A 27,866-nucleotide genomic window follows, 5' to 3' on the forward strand; every position below is an offset into this window, starting at 1 on the left:
TTCCAATTTCCTCACTACATGCGGATTTTCTGATCCCCAGATGCGACAATTATGCCTGTTGACGATCCCACAGACGTGGAAGGTGGATTCATCACTAAACACGACCTTCTGCAGATATCCATTTTCAATATCAATTTTCAACAGCATGTTACTAGCGAAATCATATCGTGCAGGCAAGTCGTTTGGTTTGAACTTTTGAACCAATTGAATCTTGTATGAATGCAGACGTAACCTCTTGTGCAGAACATCGTGGATAGTTGACTTTGGAATTGCAAGTTCCCTGCTGGCACGGCGAACAGACTTACACGGGCTCCGTTGGAATTCTGTCGACTTGCGCTTCTGTCACTTTCTTCACGCGTGGTGTTTTCTCTACAAGAGAACCGGTCTCAAAAAGCTTTCTATGCCAAGTTGTTGTTGTGTGCCTATCTGGTGGTTGCTTCTCAGGCCACTGTTGTCTAAATCTTCTCTCCACTATCTTCGGATACTTGAATTCGGCAAGCCAATAGCAGCATTGAACTTTTTGTTGCACTGTGAACGCCATTTTAATTACAGCTATGTCAACAACAATGACCAAATGTTGCCAACATCACACATAAAACTTAAAATGTCCCTCTTTCATTTGCCGCAAATTTCATTTTCCTATCTCCATTATTACGAGAGTTATTAAACTTTCTTATTGGTAAATTTTGTTCCGGACACAATGTATTTCTCACTTAGATAAGGGATGCAGGACTCATAGATGGATTTCTTCTGCTCATCAACGTGTTGTGCCTGCAGGGCATCCCTCTCAAACCAGATTGTAGGATCAAGAACTAATCCCTTAGATTGAGTCCTGTGGATGGCTACAATATTTGCTCTTCTGTTCGAATCTAAGGATGAAATGCAGTGGATCTCCTCCTGCAGACAAACTGTGACAGAAGGAAATTCTTGGGAGGAGGAGCTAATAAGAAAAACCAGTAGGACTTGGTGAAAGCAACAACTTTATTTCTGTCAAAATAAAAATAAATTTAACAAGAAAGACAAAGAACTTGACTGGAAATACAAAACTAATTGGGCATTGCTTACCCTTCTGTAATTGGAAAGACTTGTAGACCTCGCACAATAAATGCTCTGTTCACATATATACACTCACCGCCATGTGCGAGGCATACATTGCGTCAGGATGAGCCATTCTCAAACTACTGGAATGCCAACTCCCTCATCCTGTCTGACTGAAGCAAATGAGAAAGGAATCAAATGGCAGATTTCAAGTGGGAGAACTCGCAGAGGTATCGAGCATCATTCCTCTGCAATCTATACCTCAGACGTCCTCTCTCTGATGAACAGCCAAAAAGGAGATCATGAAGTCAAACACGGAGTCTGGGTTTGTACTGTATTTACGCACGTACACACCAGTAACATTACACAGAACATGCCCTCGATTCTGCAGAAGATGAGGGGAGTTCAACAGAATTCAGAGCAAACTCCAATCTCCCAAAAGCTGCTTGAAGAACAGGAAGATAATCTGAATTATCTTCAAAGTTAAACATCCTTATTGTTTAAGCATTACACTGTCTCATAAATGATGCTTACGGTTACATGCAGCCAGTTGATAAGTAAGCTTTGTACAATTATCTGAGGCCGTTAAAATATACATTTAGGTGAGACTGGATTGTCCATGTCTGCCACCCAACAAGTGGTGAAGAAGAGCGAGCTGGCTTTAGACAAACATGGGAAAGTTTCTAAGTACGTGAATGCAGCTCATCCTGGCACCGAGCTCATGCAATTAAAGAGACGCGTTTGCACTATGTCGCTGTGGCAGGGGTGGGGGTGGGAGCAGGTGCGGGTGCAGGTGCAGGGGCAGCAGCTGTCGGATCTTCGGTCCTACGTAGCTTCTTGATGCGCTTCCACTCGCCGGTGTTGTAGTTCATCTGGAAGTGTGTCTCCACAGTTGTGGTCAGGTACGTTTCATCTGCCTGCATCACGCTCTCCTGATTCTCACTCAGTTTTATCGTCACTATGTTGCCGAGATGAGGACAAGGATTATCTGCAACACACCACAAACCTCTTCACCCACTGATCGCCATCCTGTTGTATACGGACAACAGAACGATATTTTGGGTACATTATTTGAGAAGTATCCACCATAGAGAGGAGAAGTTTCAGGTATGCATGCATAAATTACAAGCACTATCAGTTACAAGTTATGAAGACTAGTGGCCGTGTGCAACATTCTCGATCATCTAGCCCATTTATTAGCAATCACGGAAACATGGTTAATTCTTGACAATGATCAAGTTACAGATGCGGTGCACCGACATTTTCCCTTGATCAACTCAGTACCATCAGCTGACGGTACGCTCGCTTGAGAAGAATCATCTGAGTGCTAGGTTACCGCATATAAAACAGCGAACGAACGCACTCTGTGAATTATTGCTTCGTTTTTGTTTGTCGGAGTGCTTTCAAACATCCTCGCAGTTTTCAAATAACAAGTTTTAATAATCATGGAAGAAAAAAAGAAAAGAGCACCGAACTTCTCACAGTTCGAAGTGGGAATTCCTTTAGAACTTGTCAGCAATTATGCATTCATATTACAGAATAAAAGTACTGATGGAAGTTCTCTAAGAGAAAAGCAGGCTACCTGGTTGGATGAAGCTCACAATTCATATGAGTTATACGTGTTTACATAATTCCACATAATTTGTAACGTAATTTATACAGTGGTTATTTCATGTTATTGATAATAATTGGGAAAATTTCAGTATACGGTTAACTCACTTACAATTATCTTGAAATAGGCTACTAAAAAGAGCAGATTTGTATGTGTTTGTCGAATGCTCATCATCTTGCTTACGAAAAGACACGTTTCAGTGCCAATAATTTATTTGGGAAAATTTCAGTATACGGATACCTCGCTAACAATTATTTTAAAATTAAAAAAAAAAAAAAAAAAAAAAGCAATTCGTCTGTGTATGTCGAATACGCATCATCATGCATACGAAAAGGAAGTTTTTAGTGTCAATTTATTTTGTTTGCACAAGGTTGGAATTTTGGAGTAAGAGGGAAAGGAAAGTATCCTTGTTCTGAAATTTATCCATTTATTTTGTGTTCACAAGGTTGGAATTTTGGAGTAAGAGGGAAAGGAAGGTATCCGTGTAATTTCTCTTAATTCAAGCGTAAATAGCCTAATTGTCCAAAACATCGTGTAGGTCCTAATAGTTTCAAACGGCAAATCTATAGCTAATAAGTGATAATCTCGTATTCTACAAAATGGTCATTTAGTTTTGCTATATTATTACCGGCATAGAATAGGGCCTAACTAATTTATTATTATGTTAATAAAATTGGACAATTAGGCCTAAATAATATTTTGTCCTCAAGTAAAGTCCCGATCTTCCAAAGCAGAAACATATATAAAACATTAGTCTATTTTGAGAAAAAACATTTTTATTATTCATCTACAAACTTACTCTTTCTACAATAACACCAATGCTGTTATTTCCGCAGTGATTTGCGTGTTCAAGATACATCATTTCATCTTCAATTCCATCAAGCACGTCAAATTGTGCCGCCATTTTGGTTTTCTCGACTTGACCATATTCAATTCAAGATAATCGGTCCCACACCCGTGATCAAATTTGATCATCATCAACTCGCTTGTTTAACTTTGATCAAGATTGATACTCCGCAAATTAGCGTTGAAGATGGTCAAGTGCCGACTTAACCATGGTCAAATTTTAATCGAGAATGGTGCACACGGGCACAGGTGAGAGAAAGAAAACATCCCTGCAACAAAGAATATGCATATCCTACACCAAATAATAAATACTGTATTTTTAGACACCTAGGAACAAAACACTAAATTAACTCGCTTGTTTAACTTTGATCAAGATTGATACTCCGCAAATTAGCATTGAAGATGGTCAAGTGCCGACTTAACCATGGTCAAATTTTAATCGAGAATGGTGCACACGGGCACAGGTGAGAGAAAGAAAACATCCCTGCAACAAAGAATATGCATATCCTACACCAAATAATAAATATTGTATTTTTAGACACCTAGGAACAAAACACTAAATTAACTCGCTTGTTTAACTTTGATCAAGATTGATACTCCGCAAATTAGCGTTGAAGATGGTCAAGTGCCGACTTAACCGTGGTCAAATTTTAATCGAGAATGGTGCACACGGGCATAGGTGAGAGAAAGAAAACATCCCTACAACAAAGAATATGCATATCCTACACCAAATAATAAATACTGTATTTTTAGAGACCTAGGAACAAAACACTAAATTAACTCGCTTGTTTAACTTCGATCAAGATTGATACTCCGCAAATTAGCATTGAAGATAGTCAAGTGCCGACTTAACCATGGTCAAATTTTAATCGAGAATGGTGCACACGGGCACAGGTGAGAGAAAGAAAACATCCCTGCAACAAAGAATATGCATATCCTACACCAAATAATAAATACTGTATTTTTAGACACCTAGGAACAAAACACTTAATTAACTCGCTTGTTTAACTTTGATCAAGATTAATACTCCGCAAATTAGCGTTGAAGATGGTCAAGTACCGACTTAACCATGGTCAAATTTTAATCGAGAATGGTGCACACGGGCACAGGTGAGAGAAAGAAAACATCCCTGCAACAAAGAATATGCATATCCTACACCAAATAATACTGTATTTTTAGAGACCTAGGAACAAAACACTAAATTAAAACAGAAAAACACAGAATAAAAGTCTGGAAAAATAAAAAAATTTAATTGATGACTGACACAAATCCTCATCCTCATCATTATCCATGCCTTCATCCACTGAAAGGTTCCTTGCATATAGATTTCTATAATACTCGCAATTCATTATTTAGTTCCTAGTCTTTGCCACATCGTTTGTGTAACAAATTCATAACATCAGTTCCTTTTTATTTTTTTAACTTTGTGTGCATATTTATCTATAACTAGGGGATTAAAACACCCCCAAGTCTTTATTCTTCTTTATATCTTGTAAGTTTCTACGTTAGTTTTGTAAACAGGTTCTCCTGTTATTGAGACATTGGTTTTGCAACTTCTTTTTAAGAAAAATCTCTTACACTCATTTGTCTTAAACTGTCATATACTTGTATTCTTCATTACTTCCTTTGCAGCCTTTTTAAAGTCTCCTACTTCACAGACTACTCCCATTTTCAATATACTGCTTGTTCAGTTCAAAGTGTGTCATGGCTCGCTGTATGCCGTCATGTGGCTAGCCGATGAGCCTAAACAATTCAATCTTCCTACACTTCCGCAGAGGTGTATTACCTATGTGCCAGAGAAGTTGCCTAGCAAGTACGGCATTCATTCTGAAGAGTACTTACCGATACGTATGGTAACACCGGTAGTGGCAGGAATGTGAACTGTTTGGAAACACGTACTGAGGTGAGTTTTTTTCTTACTGTCGGGATATGGGGAGAGGGTTAAGACGATTACTTACGTACAGTATTTGTTGACATTAAGTTCGACGGTCAACATGGACACAGAGCATTTGATTTGTGTTGTGGAATGTTGCCATATGCAACCGATGATAACAAATACCCTGCATACGACTTGCCCGCGCAAAACACAGTTCGAAAGAGGTACAGACCGCCACCTGTTGCTACGACGTTCAAGTTTTACTGTACACATTCTCAAGTTCTGATTGAACGCCTTGATTAATAGGCAACTTCTCTGACATAAAAGCTGAAACTCGCTTCAAATCGCTGACTCACAACAGTGACGTCATGATACACTTTGAAATGAACACCCAGTAGTTCCATGCTTTAATATGATGGTTAGATAATGCATAAAATTCACAATAGTGTCGATTTTCCTCATTTCTTTCTCGATATTGCCAAATACACAGTCTGGTGGTATGAATGAATGATCTGCAACTGGAAATACTAACTTAATACTTTCGATGTTTTGTGGGGTATGTTTAACTAATCATGCCAAGCAAGCTGTAAGAACAGTGAATCTGATATCACATGACTACAGTACTGGCATGCTATTGGTAGTTTGGAGATTGTTGAGTCTGCTACGGAAAAGTAAATGAAGCTTGCAGAGTTTGCAGTGAACACTGATTTTCAAACTCTATTTTCAATGAAATGCAGATGAAATTGTCATGAAAGGAATACATCATTTGAAAGAATGGAGTCTGAAGAACACATTGCAATGAAAACATGGGAAATGAAAAAAGTGGAAATTGCAGTTTGCTTTGACACCCTTCATTTAGTTTCACCACGAATGATACTTTAAAACAAAGATATTTGAACTCTCTTTCTAAAAGTATGCCATTTACATATCGTGAATTTTGTTTGTAACAGGGTCCTTCCCACAGAAAATCATTGCCAGTTCCAAATAATCGATTTTTCTGGTTAATTGGAAAATAATTTTATAGATTATTTAAAGACATATTTATACACTCATGCAGAGATGCCACCATACTGCAACTACACAATGCTATTTCCAAACCTACCTAGATCGCTGTCTATCTCGGAAGCTTTAGGAACTGAGGTCGTGACTTAGCAGGTCCACCATTTGTCAAGAGGGCAAGAAATTACATATTACTCATGTAATATGTATTTGTGCACCCAAAAGCAGCACATAACGTCAGCATTTTGTATAACATTACACACAATATGTGTATTCCACATCTGTGTGCATGCAACAGAAGTGTGTAGAGCAAACACAGGTTCTTGTCCACTTTAAAAATGACTGCTTCCAGGTTCAATTCTGGTGACCTAGATGGCTGTTTCTTTGTTTGACCTGTGTGCACACAGAGTCTGATGATACCCAGGGTAACGCAATCAGCTAGTCGGTTGTCACTGTTATTTCATTTCAACATGCTTGGGATAGGAACATGTAAAGTACAACTCAATTTAGGTCAGTGTCCGTGACCATTAAAATTAAAAATATTTGACTCTGATTTAGGCTATATTCATTCCCTATACAACTGTATACGCAAATAGCGTATGCTGGAATAAAGGTATGGTCACACGTCGCTACTTTTGCTGCGCAACTTTTATACTGCAGCTGCGAAAGTTGCGTGTCGTATTCACGCGTAAGCCAAAAGTAGCGCGCTGCATGCTACTTTTCGTGCTGTGCAACCCGAGTGCTGCAAAAGTTGCAACTGGAGGTTGCGAGTCTGTTCACACACAAGGCGCTACTTTTGCAGCCGCAGTCATGCTGCAGGTTTCCATCTCCGTGTTGACTTCTCAATATACATTTTGTGGTTATGTTCGCATTATTAATAAACTCATGCGAAAGTTTACTTATCTATTATTTGCTTTTCTGTCCTAACTAGTATTCATAAATTAGCATTATTTTTACTATAAAGCTTTTTAAAAACGCCTATATACTTAAATGATAACAACCAACAGCATATTCATGTAATCAATGTTGGTAACCCTCCTGTTTGAAACTACACTACAGAAAATTAGAAAAGTGAATTATATCGTCAGCAAATATGCTCAGACTGTGTTGTGCATTTAATAACTTACAAATTTATTTTCATCACATCTAACATTAAAATACATCCAAACAATAAAAGTATCATTGACACATTTGGGTGGCAACAATGGTCGCAACCGCAGCAAAAGTTTCAACAAAACTGATATCAAAAATGCTGCGGCTGCAACCCTGAGAACAGCAGGTTCGGCAGCCGCTACTTTTCGGGTTGCACCGTTGTTCACACGTCGCAGTACGAGAGTTGCGCAGTTTTTTTGTACTGCATCGCTGCAAAAGTAGCGACGTGTGACCGTACCTTAACAATGGTTGATTTGTCAGCATTTCTGGTGCAAAGGATTGCAGTACTCTGGATATCCACGGACTCTGTGCGCACATTGATAATACTGGCATCTAGCGGTGATAGCTTCAAGCACCTCATTAAAAATGTAGGTTGCTACTTCAATTTGTAACTTATTTACCGACTCTCTTTCGTATTTTCATTTTTCATTTCCTTATTTAAAGTTCGTATAACAACAAAATAAAAATTGTTCAATGCATGTCCTATTCATGAAGGGTTAAGAAAAGTATTGCTAGAAAAAAGTGTTCTCTCAACTAGATAACATAATACATGTACACAACTTATCTTCCCCCCCCCCCCCCCCCCGAAGACCCAACACAATTTTAAGTCAGAATAAGTCCAGAAAAAGTCAGGATGAGAAGAAAGATGATTTACAGTAATGTTCATTTACTTCAAGGGCTCTAGCACGGAATTGCGAAATAGAATTTAAAATTACTAAAACTCAAACATAGCAGACATGAGCCTGTACTTACCCCTTGATCCGGCCATGAAACCAAGTATGAGAGCCTTCTCTGGTCGAGTGACTTTGTTGGCTGTTCTGAACATCTCCTGTGCTTCGAGCATCTGCTCCCTCTGTGTACACAAACACCTTACTTTAATTTCAGAAATCTTAGCAACATCGTCAAAATGCATACTACTGTATTAAGTTTAATGTAATTAATACACAAATGTTATATTATACGTTGTTATAATAACTTAAATGTTGTTTTCTAATGACAATAAAGTCATTTGACCTCTTGCACTCCAATATTTTTCAAATATATTATCATGGCCAGCCACTGAAGCACAGATTAAATGTAATATGTGCAATATTCAGTTTTTAATATTCAGCAATTTACTTTTAAACCATCTGCAAAATTAAATGGGCAAATTGTACAACTGCGAATGCTAAGCTCCGCCCACGACCCCTTTCCACTTTTCCCCTACAAGCTCCCAACACACTCTAGCAGGAAAGAGTGGAAATAGGGGTTTAGGGTGGGGGTGACATCTAGCGGAGGAAAGTGGAACAAAAAGAATGAATGTGGCATCTACAAAGCAAAATAGGAACTTCGTCCTGCCACCCTCTGTCCCTCTCTCCAGCCTCTCCTTCTCTGTTCCTTGCTTCATGTCTCTCTCTTTTTTTTCTTATGACTTCGCAGTGGGTAGGATTCGATCCAGGTATGTTCCTAACGAAACGCTCGCACACTTTTTGGTCACGCTTTAGACCTCTCGGCTACCGAAGCTAGTTGGTTGTAGAAGGGAAAATGAATCTATTTATGTTCAAGGGAACTGCCGTAACATGTTGTAGAAATACGATTGGTGCAAGGATTCATAGTGGGAGACAATGATGGAATGGCGTGGGGGATAATGACCGAATAGCGTGGGTAGAAAGTGGCGGGCTTGTGAATTTAGCTTGGTAGGGGTTGACTGCAAGGGTGGCATAAGTGTTAACGCGTGCTGGTAAAGCTTCATTGTGCCCATGTCCAGCTTCGTGTACAGACGGAACCATGTCGTGATGAGCCGTACCGAAGACGTGTACTTTTCCTCAAATTGTGCAGGGAGAATTTGAAGGCGGATACTATAAGGTACTGTGAGGAGCATGGATTACAGCAGACGAGGCTCTGGTGACTATTGTGTTACTTCGAGGACAGTGCAAAGTTAACAGGTGAGTGTTGTTTTATGAAAAACCCACATTACATGCGGCTGTTGTCTAATACCCCCTAATTTGGTTGTGATGTGTTGTTGTCTAATGCGTAATTTGATTGTATTGTGTATTAGTACGTGTTAGTTTAAGGAAAAAAGTATTGTGTTGTAAAATATGAAATACGTGCGAGGCGGTAGACAGTGATCCACCGAAGCGGGGCAGATAGTAGAGAGAGCAGGCGAGCGAGGTTACGAGCGGCGAGAGTGGGGATAACTTCCCCTACTGGCGTTCACTGTTTCACGATTTATCCAATTAAACTATAACAATTTTAATCTTCATGCTGTTATCTACATAGTACGTCTCTGAGACTTTGGAAATGAAAATATAATCAAGAAAATCCTAAGATGCATCTCTGGAGGAGTAGAAGAAGGCAATCAAGGCTGTACAATGATCAAGACATTACTTAGATACAAATGAATGGTCAGGACACGTAATTTGAATGACAGACTGATATTCGACAAAGGAAGTGTTTAAACAAGAAACATGAGGGACATGGAAATCAGCAGACCAAGTTTAAGATGGATAAATGGTATTGAACAGGATCTAAGAAGGCTAGGACCAGCAATTAGCAAAGATAAGCACATGATAGGACCATGTAGAGAAAACCTCTTATGAAAGCCAAGACCCAAAAAGTTGTAGTGCAACTGATGATGATGATGCTGATGCTCTTATCTTCCTCCCATAATGAATGCATAAGAACAGTAGGAGATCATTATAATATAAGTAAAAAAAAAACGCAGTGTGTAACCACTCTTTAACACACAGAAAAAGAAAAATTGTACAGTGATTGCATACAACTATCACTGATGATAGCAATGATGATGGAGCTATACATAAGGCTGTGGGATTGAAGGAGTTTTTACAAAACAATGACTTCCATTCTTGTTTTCAGTTTTTTTACAAAAATTTATCTCAACACAGCTCCGTGGTCATGGTTATCATAATGCCCATTGAATCCAAGGTCCACAGGCTCAAACCTGACGGAGGGTGATATATTTTTCAGACAAAAAAATCTGTAGTACAACTTCCTCCATGAAGGAATTAAAGCTGTAGCTTCCATGTTGCTTAATTGACAGTATGTAAAATATCCTAACACATTAATTGAATGTGTTAGCAAAATTATAATGGAAACCTTTCAACTGTAAGTCCGCCAAGTTAGCTCTGTGGTAGCGTGTCTGCCTCCAGACTAGCTGGCCCGGTTCGATTCCCGGCAGAGTCAGAAATTTTCATCTAAAATTCCTATCTTGGGACTAGAAAAGATGCTGGTGCACAACTTCTAATCACTAGATTGTGCACCAATATGCCTGGGTTAAATCCCAAATCTCTCCGCAGTGCATATGAAGAGAAGGCATAGGTCACTGTTGATAGTGATTCCTCCGTCGGATGGGGACGTTAAGCCTGGTGGCCCCCTTGGTGCTATTCGACAGGAGTAGGCTACGTGTTGGCACGGGTTTCCCCTTCTCCCTTCCTCAGCTTCATCATCATCACTCATTCCAGACACTACACTTACACATACACTCACCCTACTACACGACATAACTCTCCACAGATACACATCATGTACAGTGTGGCCCGCCGAAGTGGTATACAACTAGAAAATGGGTCACAGTTCTGCCATATATCTGCAGTATGCGGAACCCGAAACGCGCGCGCGCACACATACACACACACACACCCCACCCCTTTTCAACTGTAACATTTGAGTCTCATTACAAGTAAAATCAATTACTGTTTTCGCTTCAGTTATCATTTCTCATTTGCAATGTTGTTTGAACTGCCATTTTCAGAATAATACATCGTCTTATTTGAAAATGAATGTTGTGCAACTGAAAAGATTTTGAAAATGCATTATAAGTTTTAATCTTGCTGAACTGTATTTATGAAAACGATTTGGTGAATCTCTTTTAACTGAAGAAAAGATCATAGTGACCATTCTAATAACCACTGGAGAAGAATAATGGTACACCTCTATTCTGAAAAGAATGAAAACCTAATTTATGCATTTGACTTTATTTTAAATGCATATTAGTTTGGTGAAATACAAATGAATTAAATATGATTTAACTTCCATATTTAATACGAATATTTATTTTCAGTCAATGACTTTACTATTACTATATGTAAGGAGCGAATCCTTACATTACATGATTTAATATTGTATGAACGTTTTCGTCGGTTTCATACCAACATCATCAGATACAACATTCTATATAGCAATATCATCACTAACAGGTACATATGTCTCTACAAACCAAAATATAATATATATTAATAAGCATACAATGTGATAAAAACATGATAAAAACCAACATAATTAGGACATAAATGTGTCTTTCTTGTGTGAACTACACTCTACTGTCAAATGATTAAAAGCACACGTGTGATTACAATACTTGTACAAATATGTTTGCAGGTCTTCACTGATAAAATAATAAAAAAATAAAATGAAATCTGTATACTATATTGTGTGAAGAGATGCATTACAGTCTTTGAACTATGTTAACTGATTTGTTCGTGCCCGTATTCTTGTTTTCTCATCACTGCCCGTCTTTTCACCTTCTAAATGTATGTACGTCATAATATATAGAATGAGTCTAATTATTCAAAGTCGTTATGGATATCATTTGTATCAGACGATATACTTCAATATTAGGTTGTCTTATAATGTTGATTTGCAGCATATACTTGAACGTCCATTATAAGCGCTGATGCTCTTTAATATACAGACGTGGACAAATTATTAACAAAATTGACGATTTTTATGATAATTCCATTTACAAAATTTGATTTTTCAATTTAGACTACAGCTGACAATTTTGCATATTTCTATAATTACAGTAGATATAAATATGCAAAAATATAGGCTATTCTAAATCGAGGAGTCAAATTTTGTAAACGATATATAATAAAATCTTCAATTTTGCTAATATTTTGTAAATATGCAAAAATGTCAACTGCAGTTTAAAGTGAAGAGTCAAATGTTGTAAAAATATATAATAAAAATATTCAGTTTTGCTAATAATTTGGAAATATCCAAAATGTCACCTGTAGTCCCAATTGAAGAGTCGAATTTTGTAAAAGAATATACAAAAAATCTTCCCTTTTGCTAATAATTTGTAAATATGCAAAAATATCTATTGCCGTCTAAATTGAAGAGTCAAATTTTGTAAAAATATACAATACAAATCTTCCATTTTTCTAATAATTTGGTAATACGCAAAGATGTCAACTGTAGTCTAAATTGAAGAATCATATTTTTTAAAAATATATAATAAAAATCTCCAATTTTGCTAATAATTTGTCCACGTCTGTAGTTAATTTACAGACGGTATCCAAATACTGTAGTATCAGTAAAGACCTGCAAACATATTTGTATAATAAAATAAGTATATATAAATTTTATTATATTACTAGGCATATCTGAAAATAAAAATGAATTGTAAAATATTTGTATAAGTATTGTAATCACTTACTTACTAAATAAACTGTATAATCAAAGCTGTGCCAAAGTGAAAACCGAGATCGAAGGACGACCATTCGGGCTCAGAAGAGGAGTGCGACAAGGAGACCCAATTTCCCCAAAATTATTCACAAGTGTATTGGAAAACATTTTTCGCAAACTGAACTGGAACAGAAATTGTGGAATAAGCATCGACGGCAGCAGACTAAATAATCTAAGGTTTGCTGATGACGTCGTATTGTTCGCCAAATCACCCAGAGAACTGCAGTCAATGCTCCAAGATTTATGCAACGCCAGCAGATCAGCAGGTCTCCTGATGAATATGACCAAGACACAAGTAATGTCGAACGGGCCGGAGTCACCCATAATAATTGATGGTGCAGAACTACAGTACGTATCTGAATACGTATTACCTAGGACAGCTAGTCTCCTTTCACCAGAAGACAGAGAAGGAAATAAAACTAAGGATTTCTCTCGCGTGGAAGGCATTCTGGACTGGAGGGAACACTCAGCAAGAAACTCAGAATAGAAATATTGGAGACCTGCGTAACTCCTGTACTGTTATATGGGTGCCAGACGTGGTCTCTTACTGCCAAACTTCGTAACAGTCTCCAAATATGCCAAAGAAAGATAATGAGAAAGATACTAGGCTTATCACTGAGGGACAGAGTTCCAAACGAAGTGCTACAAAAGATGGCAGCAATTGACGATCCAGTACTGCAAGCCACCAACACCAAATGGAAGTGGGGAGGCCATGTTGCACGACTTAGAGACGGAAGATGGACGCAGAAAGTCACACTATGGGATCCCCGCATTGGCAAGAGATCACCCGGAAGACCAAGACGAAGATGGGCCGACCTCTTCAGTGAACGACTAGGAAGCCATTGGTCAAGCAGAGCAAGACATAGGGAAGACTGGAAAAACATAAGAAGACAAGTGAACAGCGACTAAAACCAGTGCGACAGAAACAAGCGAACAATACCAAACTGTGCAGAATGTGAACCAAGTGAACAATTCCACTCTTATGCATAGTAACTCACCGCGAGAGACAAATAGAGCTCTCCCTCTATAGGAGGAGGCCTTTGCCCTTAACGGGACATTTTTAGGCTAATCATTTAATTTCATTTCACTTACTTACTGGCTTTTAAAGAACCCGGAGGTTCATTGCCGCCCTCACATAAGCCCACCATTGGTCCCTATCCTGAGCAAAATTAATCCATTCTCTATCATCATATCCCACCTCCCTCAAATCCATTTTAATATTATCTTCCCATCTATGTCTCGGCCTCCCTGAAGGTCTTTTTCCCTCCGGCCTCCCAACTAACACTCTATATGCATTTCTGGATTCGCCCATACGTGCTACATGCCCTGCCCATCTCAAACGTCTGGATTTAATGTTCCTAATTATGTCAGGTGAAGAATACAAATTAAGGGTAGATGGTGCGATATCGTAGTTATAAATGCTCATGCCCCTACAGAAGAGAAAGAAGACCATATAAAGGATAGCTTCTATGAGGAATTGGAACAGACTTTTGATCAATTACCTAGATATCACATGAAAATTTTATTGGGGGATTTCAAGGCTAAAATAGGACGGGAGGATATTTTTAAACCGACTATTGGAAAAGAGAGCCTACACATATCTAGTAATGACAATGGAGTTAGGTTAGTCAACTTTGCCACATCAAAAAATTTAATTGTTAAAAGTACAACATTCCCCCATAAGGATATACATTGTAATCACACGTGTGCTTTTTAATCATTTGACAGTAGGGTGTAGTCACACAAGAAAGACACATTTATGTCCTAATTATGTTGGTTTTTATCATGTTTTTATCATATTGTATGCTCATTAATATATAATGTATTTTAGTTTGTAGAGACATATGTACCTGTTAGTGATGATATTGCTATATAAAATGTTGTATCTGATGATGTTGGTATGAAACCGACGAAAACGTTCATACAATATTAAATCATGTAATGTAAGGACTCGCACCTTACATATAGTAATACTAAAGTCATTGACTGAAAATAAATATTCGTATTATATATCACAGACTTTTCTGAAAATTAATTCAAAATGAATTGCAAAATATTCCATATTTAAGTTAAATTACAATTAGTTAATTGTAAATTAGTATCATGTTGGTGAAATTGGCCCTTATTTATTTACTAGGCATCTTATTTAAGTAGCACATATTAACCACATAAAAATAATGACTGATTCTCACCGTGAGGGAAAGACCTTTGCGTTGCAGTGTGTTGTTGGTCCCAGGGGCTGTGCTCACAGGCTGGATCCTGATCTGCGTGACCTGGGGCGCCGGTCGGATCTGGATCACCTGCTTGGTGGGTGTGGCAGTCACAGCCTGTGTCTGCTGCACAGGGGTCGCCACACTCACAGCTGCAGTCTGCAGGAGGGTTGCCGCTGGCTGTGGGGTCACTGGACTCTGCAACAATGCACAATATTGTCGTCAGTGCAATGACAACTTGTCATTTGAGTTGTTTCTGACAGAAATAATCTTAACAAAAATGTAATTTTCTAAATCTCTTTAAAATCAGAAGTGACTCAAGAAAGAAATGTGACAATCTGTTCATTTCATAACTTCCTAAGGTACGGTCACACATCGCTACTTTTGCTGCGCAACTTTTGTACTGCAGCTGCAAAAGTTGCGTGTCGTGTTCACACGTAAGCCAAAAGTAGCGTGCTGCACGCTACTTTTTGTGCTGCGCAACCCGAGTGCTGCAAAAGTTGCAACTGGAGGTTGCAAGTCTGTTCACACACAACACGCTACTTTTGCAGCTGCAGTCATGCTGCAGGTTTCCATCTCCGTGTTGACTTCTCAATATACATTTTGTGGTTATGTTCGCATTATTAATAAACTAATGCGAAAGCTTACTTATCTATTATTTGCTTTTCTGTTCTAACTAGTATTCAGAAATTGGCATTATTTTTACTATAAAGCTTTCAAAAACGTCTATATATTGTCGGACCATCGGATCTATGCCCCTTCAGCGCTGTCGTCGTTCTTGGAAAAGTTAACGCCTCTACTCACCCCATTCTACCCGTTTCTCTCCCACTACGTCAAACAGCAGGCCACGAACCTTGCCAAATAGGGATGTTGCCAAACTTCCGTTAAACAGTGTCATGTCTCTTGAATATTGCTTATAATACTGTAAGGTTAATTATTACTTATTCATAATTTAATTTAAGTAGGTCTAATGACGCTGATTGACTTATGCAAAATGTTGCTTAATAATATTTCTTTCGCCACTCCGTGCTACAGTATTCATGTTGAGTTGACAACACTGGACTGCAAGTGCAAATAAACTGTCCTGCAAGAAGGCTCAAAATTGTGAGTAGTGGGGGAGAGAAAGAGAGAGCGATAGAAAAGAGAGAAATAGGAATACAGGGAGAGAAATGAATTGCCGAGGAATTAAGGTTCAGTTCGCATATCTTACAGGGGGCACAGATCCGATGGTCGAACTATACTTAAATCATAACCAACAGCATATTCACGTAATCAATGTTGGCAACCCTACTGTTTGAAACTAAGCTACAGAAAATTAAAAAAATGAATTATATCGTCAGCAAATATACTCGAACTGTGTTGTGCATTTAGTAACTGTTACAAATATTTTTTTTTTCATCACATCTAACATTAAAATATATCCAAACAGTAAAAGTATCATTGGCACATTTGGGTGGCAACACTGGTCACAACCGCAGCAAAAGTTTCAACAAAACCGATATCAAAAATGCTGCGGCTGCAACCCTGAGAACCCTGTTCACACGTCGCTACTTCTAAGCTGCGCGCAGCATGGAAAAGTAGCGGGCAGCAGGTTCGGCAGCCGCTACTTTTCGGGTTGCACCGTTGTTCACACATAGCAGTACGAGGATTGCGCAGAATTTTGTACTGCAGTGCTGCAAAAGTAGCGATGTGTGACCGTACCTTTAGTTCTTAAAGGGGAACACAACACATGTGAATCGATTATTATTGAAAGGTCACATGTCCACTTTTTTTAAAAATTGAGTTATGACCACCATCATATTCTTCTTCGTGTAGCGCACCATTTACTGAAGAAAAGGCACGAGTATGTGTACTCTACCGAGTGTTACAGTGTAAAGAAGTTTCCATTTAGTATTGAAAGGGCACGTGTCCAGGACATGTGACCTATCAATAACAAACTCTCTTCTTTTCCTATCATTCTTTGCATAATGTACAATATAAAATCACATGATTCCATTCTTTGTGTACAACAGTTACAAAATAGCGAGTAGTTGAATCATTAGGGAACCTGACACACTCCGTGAGATGGGAGAGCTTTGCATACTGACTATAATGCCGGGCGTTCAATAGCAATATATAATTTCTATTTTTCGTAACTGGTTGTGCATAACTCCAGTATCAGAACATCCCACGTGACTCTTAATGTTACAAAGTTAGGCACGAATGCTTAAGAGTTAATACATCAATTTCAAGAAATATTTGCTATATAAGAAAATTGGACCGTCAACAAAATGCACTAAATTCCTCTAAATGTGGATACAGATATGGACCTTCTGGAAGAAAGAGATATTATATATATATATATATATATATATATATATATATATATATATATATATATATATGCATGGAAAGGTCAAGAGCACAAAATTCTAAGATTTGTAGAAAAAGCAAGACTGGCACAAACAATAATAGAATTTTATTTTCAAAGATTCCACAGAACATTTCATTTTTTAAATTCTCTGAAATCATGTAATAAAATGTTCAATACAAGTACCTCTAAAAAAAAAGTTAAAGAAGCACGCAAACTTTACTAAAGAAACTGGCTACACTCAAAATTATAACCAACCCAAAACTCGGACAAGTGACATAAAAACACAGGAATGTTACATGATTATTTTCATGCTTGAAAATTTAAAAATGTAAGCAAATGACTGTTGAGTCTAACCTGCAGGGTGGTGGGTACATAACTGGGGGTACCCGGGGTAGTGGCCACAAGCAATGATGTTTGTCCTTGCACAGTCAGATCGTTTGTTGGAGTACCTGGTGTTGTGGAGACGGCTGCAGGTTGAGCTGGAACATAAATTTTACATAGGACACAACAGGTACATTTTCAGAAGACAATGTGGTTTTAAAAAAATAAGACTAACACATTGATTAAAAACAAAAAAGTAAACTAAAAAATAAATACAACATACTACAGTAAAACACCAGCATAAGGAAATTCTGGGGACTTCTGAAATTACTTCACTATACTGTGCCGTTTAATTTTCGGCACTCTGTGTTTTCTATTGTTTTTCTGTCTTATTCCTTATTTACATTACTTCCTGCTTTTGTTTACTTTTCTTTCTCAATAAATGGCGTTGTCCTATCCGCCATTTTAGGTCTGATTGTTTTTATGTATAAGGAGCGAGTTTATTTTTCACGTGATATTTGTTTCAATTCTCATTGGTGTTCTGTTCAAAATTATTTTCGGTTATTAGCGTCCGCTTCCTGCTGGAACGGTTGACGCGAGATGGGGGAGTTAGAGTTTGTCACTTGACGGGGCAGGTCCACTGTCAGCCATGGGGCTGAGACAATGGAGTGAGTTGGGGTTCGGCGCTCGATGTAAGACATCGACCATCAGCCATGTGGACTGAGACATGGAAGTGAAAGTCTGCTGCTCGACAGATGAGGCCGGAGAATCAGCCATGCGGGCTGAAAGGGCTTTTATGGAATGGAGTCGGAATGTGTAACGCGTAGGCGTGCCCTGGCTTCGGGGACTGTAATTTCATCTTCAGGTTGGCTTGCCGAGCATTAGAAGAGGACTTTCATTATTTGGTGATATTATGGTTTTTTCTTTTATATATATATATATATATATATATATATATATATATATATATCTTGTCATTACTTGAAAGTTCTCGCTGACATTCGTCAGTAGTATATTTTCTACTATTTATTTTCTGTTTCATATTGGGAGTTTATTCTACATTGGTTAATGATAGAATTGTGGAGCAGTTAAATTCATATTCAATTTTGTTAAATACACTAATTCAGTTTTCCTTTGTAATGGTGAATGTCAGATGGGTTTAGATTACTCGGCAAGCCAGTCCCGAAAGATCAGTCTCCTTATGGTTGGGTTATATACTTACTATTTATATTTAGTAATCTTTCTATTTTATGTAATGTTTAATATTTCTAAAATCTTGTTGTTTTTTTCTATATAGTCTATATCTTTGTTATTACCTGAATTTTATATTAATAAATGTTATCAGGTAATTAATTATTTTCGTTGTTAGTGCTTTATTTGTTCTACCTCACCTTTACGAAACAATCAACTTTACTGTACAGTTGATGGCTGGGTTAGCAAGTGGAGGCAAGCCGTTTCAATACTGATGGCCGTGTGCACCATTCTCGATCATCTAGCCCGTTTATCAGCAATCACGGAAACATGGTTAATTCTTGACAATGATCAAGTAACAGATGCGGTGCACCGACATTTTCCCTCGATCAACTCAGTACCGACAGCGAACGAACACACTCTGTCAATTATCGCTTCGCTTTTGTTTGTCGGACTGCTTCAAACATCCTCGTAGTTTTCAAATAATAAGTTTCAATAATCATGGAAGAAAAAAAGAAAAGAGCACCCAACTTCTCACAGTTCGAAGTGGGAATTCTTTCAGATCTCCTCAGCAATTCTGTATCCATATTAGAGAATAAAAGTACTGACGGAAGTTCTCTAAGAGAAAAGCAGGCTACCTGGTTGGATTTAACCTCACAATTCAACATGAGTTATACGTGATTACATAATGCCACATAATTTGTAACGTAATTTATACAGTGGTTATTTCATATTATTGATAATAATTGGGAAAATTTCAGTATACGGATACCTCACTGACAATTATCTTGAAATAGGCTACTAAAAAGAGCAGATTTGTATGTGTTTGTCGAATGCTCATCATCTTGCTTACGAAAAGACACATTTCAGTGTCAATAATTTATTCGGGAAAATTTCAGTATACTAAAAAAAAAAAAAAAAAAAAAAAAACAGTTCGTCTGAGTATGTTGAATACGCATCGTCATGCATACGAAAAGGAAGTTTTTAGTGCCAATTTATTTTGTGTGCACAAGGTTGGAATTTTGGAGTAAGAGGGAAAGGAAAGTATCCTTGTTCTGAATTTTATCCATTTATTTTGTGTTCCACAAGGTTGGAATTTTGGAGTAAGAGGGAAAGGAAGGTATCCGTGTAATTTTTCTTAATTCAAGTGTAAATAGCCTAATTGTCCAAAACGTCATGTAGGTCCTAATAGTTTCAAACGGCAAATCTATAGCTAATAAGTGATAATCTCGCATTCTACAAAATGGTCATTTAGTTTTACTATACTATTACCAGCAAATAGAATAACTACTTTATTACTATGTTAACAAAATTGGACAGTTAGGCCTAAATAATATTTTGTCCTCAAGTAAAGTCCCGACCTTCCAAAGCAGAAACATATATAACACATTAGTCTATTTTGAGGAAAAAAAAAACATTTTTATTATTCATCTACAAACTTATTCTTTCTACAATAACACCAATTCTGTTATTTCCGCAGTGATTTGCGTGTTTAAGATACATCATTTCATCTTCAATTCCATCAAGTACGTCAAATCGTGCCGCCATTTTGGTTTTCTCGACTTGACCATGTTCAATTCAAGATAACTGGTCCCACACCCATGATCAAATTTGATCATCATCAACTCGCTTGTTTAACTTTGATCGAGGTTGATACTCCGCAAATTGGCGTTGAAGATGGTCAAGTGCCGACTTAACCATCGTCAAATTTTAATCGAGAATGGTGCACAGGGGCATGAAATTTCATTACATTGAAATACATTATTTTTCTAAAGTAAAAAGCTTGCTTGTTCATTTACCTCTAATTACGTCGTAAATTTCGCATATTTTGCATGTAGGTCTAGAAAATATATCCTTAAATAAAATAAAAAGCTGAACTTGCATTTCATTTGAAAAGAAAAAAAGTTAAAGAGAGACGCAGGAAAAGTACAAAATTCAAGTTTTATGAAGCACTTTGAAGGACAAGAGGTGTCATATTGTGAGATTAATGAGCTGTGATTGGAGGTGCCATGTTGCGAGATTAGTGAGCTATGATTGGTAGAAGGAAAATAAATGAGTAAAAGGGGACAGCTACATGAAAAAACTACCACAAAGTTCAAAGACCTCTGCATCATAGTACACATATTACATTATCTAGATATTTAATGACCACGTGACCACTATGGAATTGCAATATTTTTCGTTACAAAAGTATATTTTTTCAACAAGTGAACGAAATTTTTATTTCGTCATAATGACTTTTTCATAAAAACGAAATTTATTAAATTGAAATATTTATTATTAAACTATATGGGAAAAGACAGTGAAACAGAAAATAATTTCGTAATACTGAAGATTTAGTTATACTGGTGTTCGTTGCAATGACATTATATTATAACAATATTTAGGAGAAAATGTCGGAAATTTATTTTCAGCTCGATTTTTTTCCTTTTCTCAAAATGTTACTGCCTCTACGAACATCCTGCCTGGGCCAGAGCCAATTTGGCCCATGTGTAAATATGGGCCTGGCTGTCACTATCAGTAAAGGTTCTATTGCTACACACTATGTACGACTAAAAGGCTGCCCAATGCCTTAAGGCTGTAGTTGTTGTTCTTGGGTTAATGCCTAGGCACTTGACAATGAAGTCATTCGCCATCTTGCACTCCAGTCTTTTTGTACGATGTCAACTTCTTTAAGCAATACTGTGTATCTTCTGATGTGTTCCATGTTCATCCCTTCATAAAGAACAAAGCACACAGGCGGATGTATGGAAAATTTCTATCCTGTGCCTAGGTAGTTTTCCAAAAATTCCTGACCTGTTATCAACCTCAATAATAATAATAATAATAATAATAATAATAATAATAATAATAATAACAATAATAATAATAACAATAACAATAACAATAATAATAATAATAATAATAATAATAACAATAATAATAATAATAATAACAATAATAATAATAACAATAATAATAACAATAACAATAATAATAATAATGATAACAATAATAATAATAATAACAATAATAATAATAATAACAATAATAATAACAATAACAATAATAATAATAATAATAATTATAACAATAATAATAATAATAATAATAACAATAATAATAACAACAATAATAATAACAACAACAATAATAATAACAATAATAATAACAATAATAATAATAATAACAATAATAATAATAACAATAATAATAATAATAACAATAATAATAACAATAATAATAATAACAATAATAATAATAATAATTTATTTATTTAAGCTGACAAGATTAAGCCCATAAGGCCTTCTCTTCCATCCTACCAGATAGCACATATAAATACAAAATAGAAATACAAACACTGATGGAAATAATACAAATTAAGTTAAAGCCCTATAAAGAGGGTCAACAGAGTCAAAAGTACACTATAGAGCTCTCATCGAGCTAATACAAGAAAAAAAAAAGAAAGAAAAACAGAGATAGCAATGATGATAGTGATAACTGGTAATAATAATAATAATAATAATAATAATAATAATAATAATAATAATAATAATAAATACATTACATATTAATTGTCAAATTTTACAACAGCATAGTTACAATATTTACTATATGTCATGGGTTAAGGCGAAGTTGCGGAGCCTGACAGTGTTCAACAGTGTTCCATGAACTAGAATGTCATTTTTTAATTTAAATTTGAATTTTGATATTGTACGACAGTCTCTGACATGGTCTGCAAGATAGTTCCAGAGGCGTGGAATAGATATGCTGAGAGATGATGAGTAGAAGGATGTTCTGTGCAGAGAATAGAGAGAAGATACATGTTCCGGGTTCGAGGTAGTGAAAGGTAAACAAAACGAGATGCTAGGTAAAAGGGTGTGGAGGTGTGGATGATTTTAAATAGTAATAAGAGAGAGTTGAAGAATCTTCTTTCTTTAAGTGGACTCCAAGACAACAATTCTAGTGACGGTGTTACAGGATCGAATTTTCTAATGTTACAAACGAAACAAACGCAGATATTGTGAACACGCTGTAGTCTATGGGCAAGATCAGTATTTAGATTCGTGAATAGAGAATCGCAATAATCGAAGTGGGGCATCACTAAAGTTTGGATCAGGTTACTGAAACAGCAGATTTACGTGGCTATAAGGGAATTATCTTGGGGTTAGTCAGTTCCAGGTTTTATCTTTTGTTCCAACCGAATTTTGTTGCATTTGGGCAGATCTGAATTTACTTTTGATCAGTTGTTTCACAGAATAAAGTGGAAGATGGTTGTAAAATTTCAGTGCCTTTTCTAGCCAAATTCTGCTGTTTTATTTCCCTTTATATCACAAAGGAATCCACTGTAAACTAATTTTTTTTTCTGTAGTTTAGTTAAGTAATAATCTATTTTCTTACAATCCTGAATTTTAACCCCTTTTGCATACTGTTGTGAAATTATAGCTTGTATGGCTGCCTTTCAATCTGATAATGTGACAGCGTTTTGAAATTTATTTAACTATACAAGAGGTTTTGCAAAGAAATAATAGCAGTAACTTCTCCTTCAAAATTTGTTATATATTTTCCTACAGAATGGTAAAATGAAAAGAGAAGACATGTTTCTTCAGTTCCTGCTCCTCTTGCATGTGTTATAAGAGATTCATATATACAGGGTGATTGACGAGGAAAAGTAAAAAATTTAGGATACGATATCTTAGGCCATTTTGACTGAAAAAGTTCATATGAACATAGATCCGTTTTCGAACGATGGTGAAGCTAGATGAATTTTTTTGGTAAAACGTCTCGCCCCAATGTGAATCAGACGTTACCATATGCTGCTGACGTGAGACAAGGTCAAGTTTGCAATGAATGACGTAACATTGGAATCTGCATTGTGAGCGACGTAGATAAGAGGAAGAAACCGGGTGGTGGGGCATTACAAATGTCCAATCGCCTGCCCTTGTCTGATGTAATGACACAGAACCCGCAGATAACACAAGTAGCCTACACTATCATCAAATCACAGCAGTTCAGTCAGCTATCTACAGTACAGTAGTTATACAGGTACAGTTATCGGAAGTGTTAAGTTGTGTTTTTCAAGATGTCTTATAAATTTTCGACTACACAATATGCCAATATTGCATATGTTTATGGTTTGTGTGATAGAAGTTCCTTGCGTGCCATCGCTGAATATGAACGACGCTTTCCAAACAGAAAGGTACCATATCGAAGAGTACTTACTGTCTACGGGGTTGGATGAAAGACTTGGTATAGCAAAGGAAGGGGGAAACGAGAGAGGTGCTAATCGACCGTATTTTGGATGCGGCATACATATGTGCAACTCTCCCGAGCGATGAGTGCAATTCACGTCCGAGCGCAATAGTGCATTGTAGCAGAAGGAGGTACCTTTGAAAATGTGCGAAAACACTGACCCCGACATCTAGAATATTAGGTATGTATGCGTACGTGAATATAAACTTTAAATTTGTCCGTTATCTGTCTCTAAATGCGAGTTAGTACAAAGGAATCTCAGAAGTTTTTGTGAAATCAAAGCGCCACATCTCCGTAACCGTTCAAAAACAGACCAATATTCATATGAACTTTTTGACTCAGAATGACTTCAGAATTCACATCCTAAATTTTTTACCTTTCCTCGTGAATCACCCTGTATAAATTTGTAATCACTTCTTATGTGGGTATCTTGCCTCTATTGTTTTTACAGCCAGAAACTTCAGAACTACTTTATCTGCTTCAGATTTTTAACATCGTTCATGAGGACCAAATTGTGTTCTATATGAATGATTTAATGGGTTGCCTTCAATAATAAATTTTCTTTCATTTGAGGAATACTTTTCTGTGTTTTCAATCTATCCACAGTTTGGATATCATCATCATATCCCTCACGTATTAGACCCTGCAGGATCTGTTACGGTATCATGCCAGCACTTGCGTGGTCTTCCCAATTTCCTCTTTCCTCGTGGTACATAAGTAAGAATCTGTTTAGGCCATCGTGTGCGATCCATCTTTTCAACATGTTTTTTCCAATGAAGTCGATATTGTTGAACAAAATTAACTATAGGATCCATTTTTAGTTCCTGCAATATGTCAACATTTTTACGGTGTTCCAGCAAAGAGCATCCTGCTGTTCGTCGCATGAACCTCATTTCAGCTGTCATCAGCCTTTGCTCATCAGCTTTTCTGATTGTCCATGCCTCGCTACCGTAAGTGAGGACCGGTCGAGCTAGTGTTTTATATACCTTTAGCCTTGTATGTTTCTGAACATGGGAGGATTTGAAGACGGTGTTAATTACGCCAGTGATTTCTATAAATTTAGATATTTTGTTTGACATATCTTCATCAGTGATGTAAGAGAGGTTATAAACTAAATAGTTAAATGAATTAACACGTTCAATTAAAGTATTATTTATCATGATTTACTTGGAATTGGGTTCTCTCCCGAAAATGCCATGACTTTCATTTTCTCTTTTGAGATTTCCATATCGAAATCTGAGGCGATTATTTGCAAATTATAAATGGCTCTTTGTAAAGTTTGGATATTATACCAACTATTTCCTATATATGGCAATCTAATTCATTTCTCATACTGTATTAGTGTTTGTTCTTTCAATTCCTCAATTATATTGCGAGTATTCATAGGAATCTGCACAGTAACAATTGGAGTTGTTTTACTGCTCTAGTACTTCATCTTAGGGCTTGATTTTGAAATAAAGTGAGATTATCTAGATAGTTTTTGGGTGATGATATCAATGCAGCCATTTGAGCCTTTGTCTACTTTTTGGCGATTATGATGAAGTATCCTATTCCAAGGTTGGGGCACCCATTGGGTCGAATTCTATTAGCCCCATATGACATGATGTACAAGTATGGAAGTAGGCAGGATGAATGGAGATGAAGATGTTAATGACGAAAAAAATGTACCCAGGGTCCAGTGGTGAAAGTTACCCAGCATTTAAAATGGGACAAACATATCTCCTTCCTGTGTAACAGACTGCGTAAAACAATCCACAAATTTTCCATTCTACATTCTTATTTACCTGTTTATGTTCTGCGTACTGTGTACTTAGCTCTGTTTCAATCAATAATTCAGTATGGTATATTAGGTTGGGGAGGAATGGCAAAATCGACTCTCCATCCTTTAAATTTGCTCCAAAAAAGAATTATCAAAATTTGTCTATATAAACCTTTTGATTACCCAACAAAATTAATTTTTCAGGAATTTGGTGTATCAAATCTAGAACAAATTTATAAACAAACATTCCTGATTTACTTCCATAAAAACCACAATAAATTTAAATTTGATCCTCATGAATACCGTACGAGACAAAACTACAGTTTCTTTCTAAATACTCCCAAATGCCACACAACTGCTGGATTAAAACACAGCAGAAGTTTTGGACCCAAAATATATAATGAATTAATTAGAGCTTACCCTGAGCTAAGTACACTTAACACACATAGATTTAAGAAACAAATCAGATTAATTATTTAATTGTTTAAGCTAATTGAGTTAAAAATTGATACTCTAATATTCATGTACTTTTGTATTTTCTATTTGTATATACACTCTATTATTACATGCTGTATTATTTTACCATTTATTAATGTTATTGTGCTCAATGAACTCTCTTAAGTCGACCTGGTTGGCAAGTTGGTATAGCGCTGGCCTTCTATGCCCAAGGTTGCGGGTTCGATCCCGGGCCAGGTCGATGGCATTTAAGTGTGCTTAAATGCGACAGGCTCATGTCAGTATATTTACTGGCATGTAAAAGAACTCCTGCGGGACAAAATTCCGGCACATCTGGCGACGCTGATATAACCTCTGCAGTTTCGAGCGTCGTTAAATAAAACATAACATTTTTAACTCTCTTAATTTTGTGATATATTTTGTATAACTGATCTGAACTGCGCCCGAGCACGAGCTTCTGCTCTTTTGGGCTGCAATGCCTAATGTAGCTCAAGTGTAAAGTATTAAATAAATAAATAAATAAATAAAAATTTGCTCTTAACAACTTGAGAGAAAATCCTGGCAAAACCTCAATCAGCAACATATCCCAACGAGGATTCGACTCTGGGCCCTCTAGTTTCATAGTCAGAGCAAACCTAGACAAAGTAATAGCATACCTGTAGCGTCCCTGGGTATTGTGATGATAGTAGTGACTGCGTGCTGAGGGGTAGCAGGGCTGTATGACGAAGGAGTGGCCGGTGCTGGTGTTGGGGGATTCATGGCAGTCAGGCCTGCGGCATAATCCGGGGTGCTTTGACTGGCGCCCAGCTGCTGGTTCTGTTGCTGTAGCAGCTGCTGCTGCTGCTGAGCTGCCGCTAACTCTGATGCCTTCTTAGCCTCCTCAAGCTCTGCAACAGACATACTTAACATGACTCATTGCCCAGTAATGTGAAGCTTCGGCCACAAAGGCAACTTCGTACTTTCCATAGGACATGACACTGTCACTGGCATTTCTGTAAGCACTGGACTCGTGAGCACTAGAAGATCTTCTTAACATAACCAGGAAGTATTTTAAAAGTATTTATTTCAGTCACTGACTTCACAGCATATGTTTAAGGTGCTACACCTTTACATTACATATTTAAAAGACGTATGAACGTTTTCGTTGGTCTACGCCAACATCATCAGATACGAAGTACATTTCAGCAATATCAATGCTCTCTACATAATATCTACCGCTATACTGGAGAATTAGCACGGTCACTTTGAACCGTGCCGTTACGTTTAGCACCAAATTTAAGTAAATACACAATGTCACCAACATAAGAACGTGACGTTGGTGTGTGGCGTAGTTGGCGGGAGAAATTTTTTCTCTC

General features: G+C 37.0%; 1 protein-coding gene across 1 annotated transcript in view; it reads right to left on the reverse strand.

Annotated features, from left to right (window-relative positions):
* Positions 1–963: 963 nt before the first annotated feature.
* Positions 964–27,866, reverse strand: part of Nelf-A (Negative elongation factor A) — a 58,228-nt gene continuing 31,325 nt past the window's right edge. Inside the window, exons 6-10 of the mRNA XM_069834072.1 lie at positions 27,168–27,398; positions 17,907–18,031; positions 15,182–15,397; positions 8,277–8,376; positions 964–2,026 (exon numbers count right to left, since the gene is read on the reverse strand). Coding sequence (XP_069690173.1) covers positions 1,785–2,026; positions 8,277–8,376; positions 15,182–15,397; positions 17,907–18,031; positions 27,168–27,398 — 914 coding nt within the window. The 3' untranslated portion in view covers positions 964–1,784. The remainder of the gene's footprint in view (positions 2,027–8,276; positions 8,377–15,181; positions 15,398–17,906; positions 18,032–27,167; positions 27,399–27,866) is intronic.

Source organism: Periplaneta americana, chromosome 8, assembly GCF_040183065.1.
Source record: "Periplaneta americana isolate PAMFEO1 chromosome 8, P.americana_PAMFEO1_priV1, whole genome shotgun sequence".
Lineage (NCBI taxonomy): Eukaryota > Metazoa > Arthropoda > Insecta > Blattodea > Blattidae > Periplaneta > Periplaneta americana.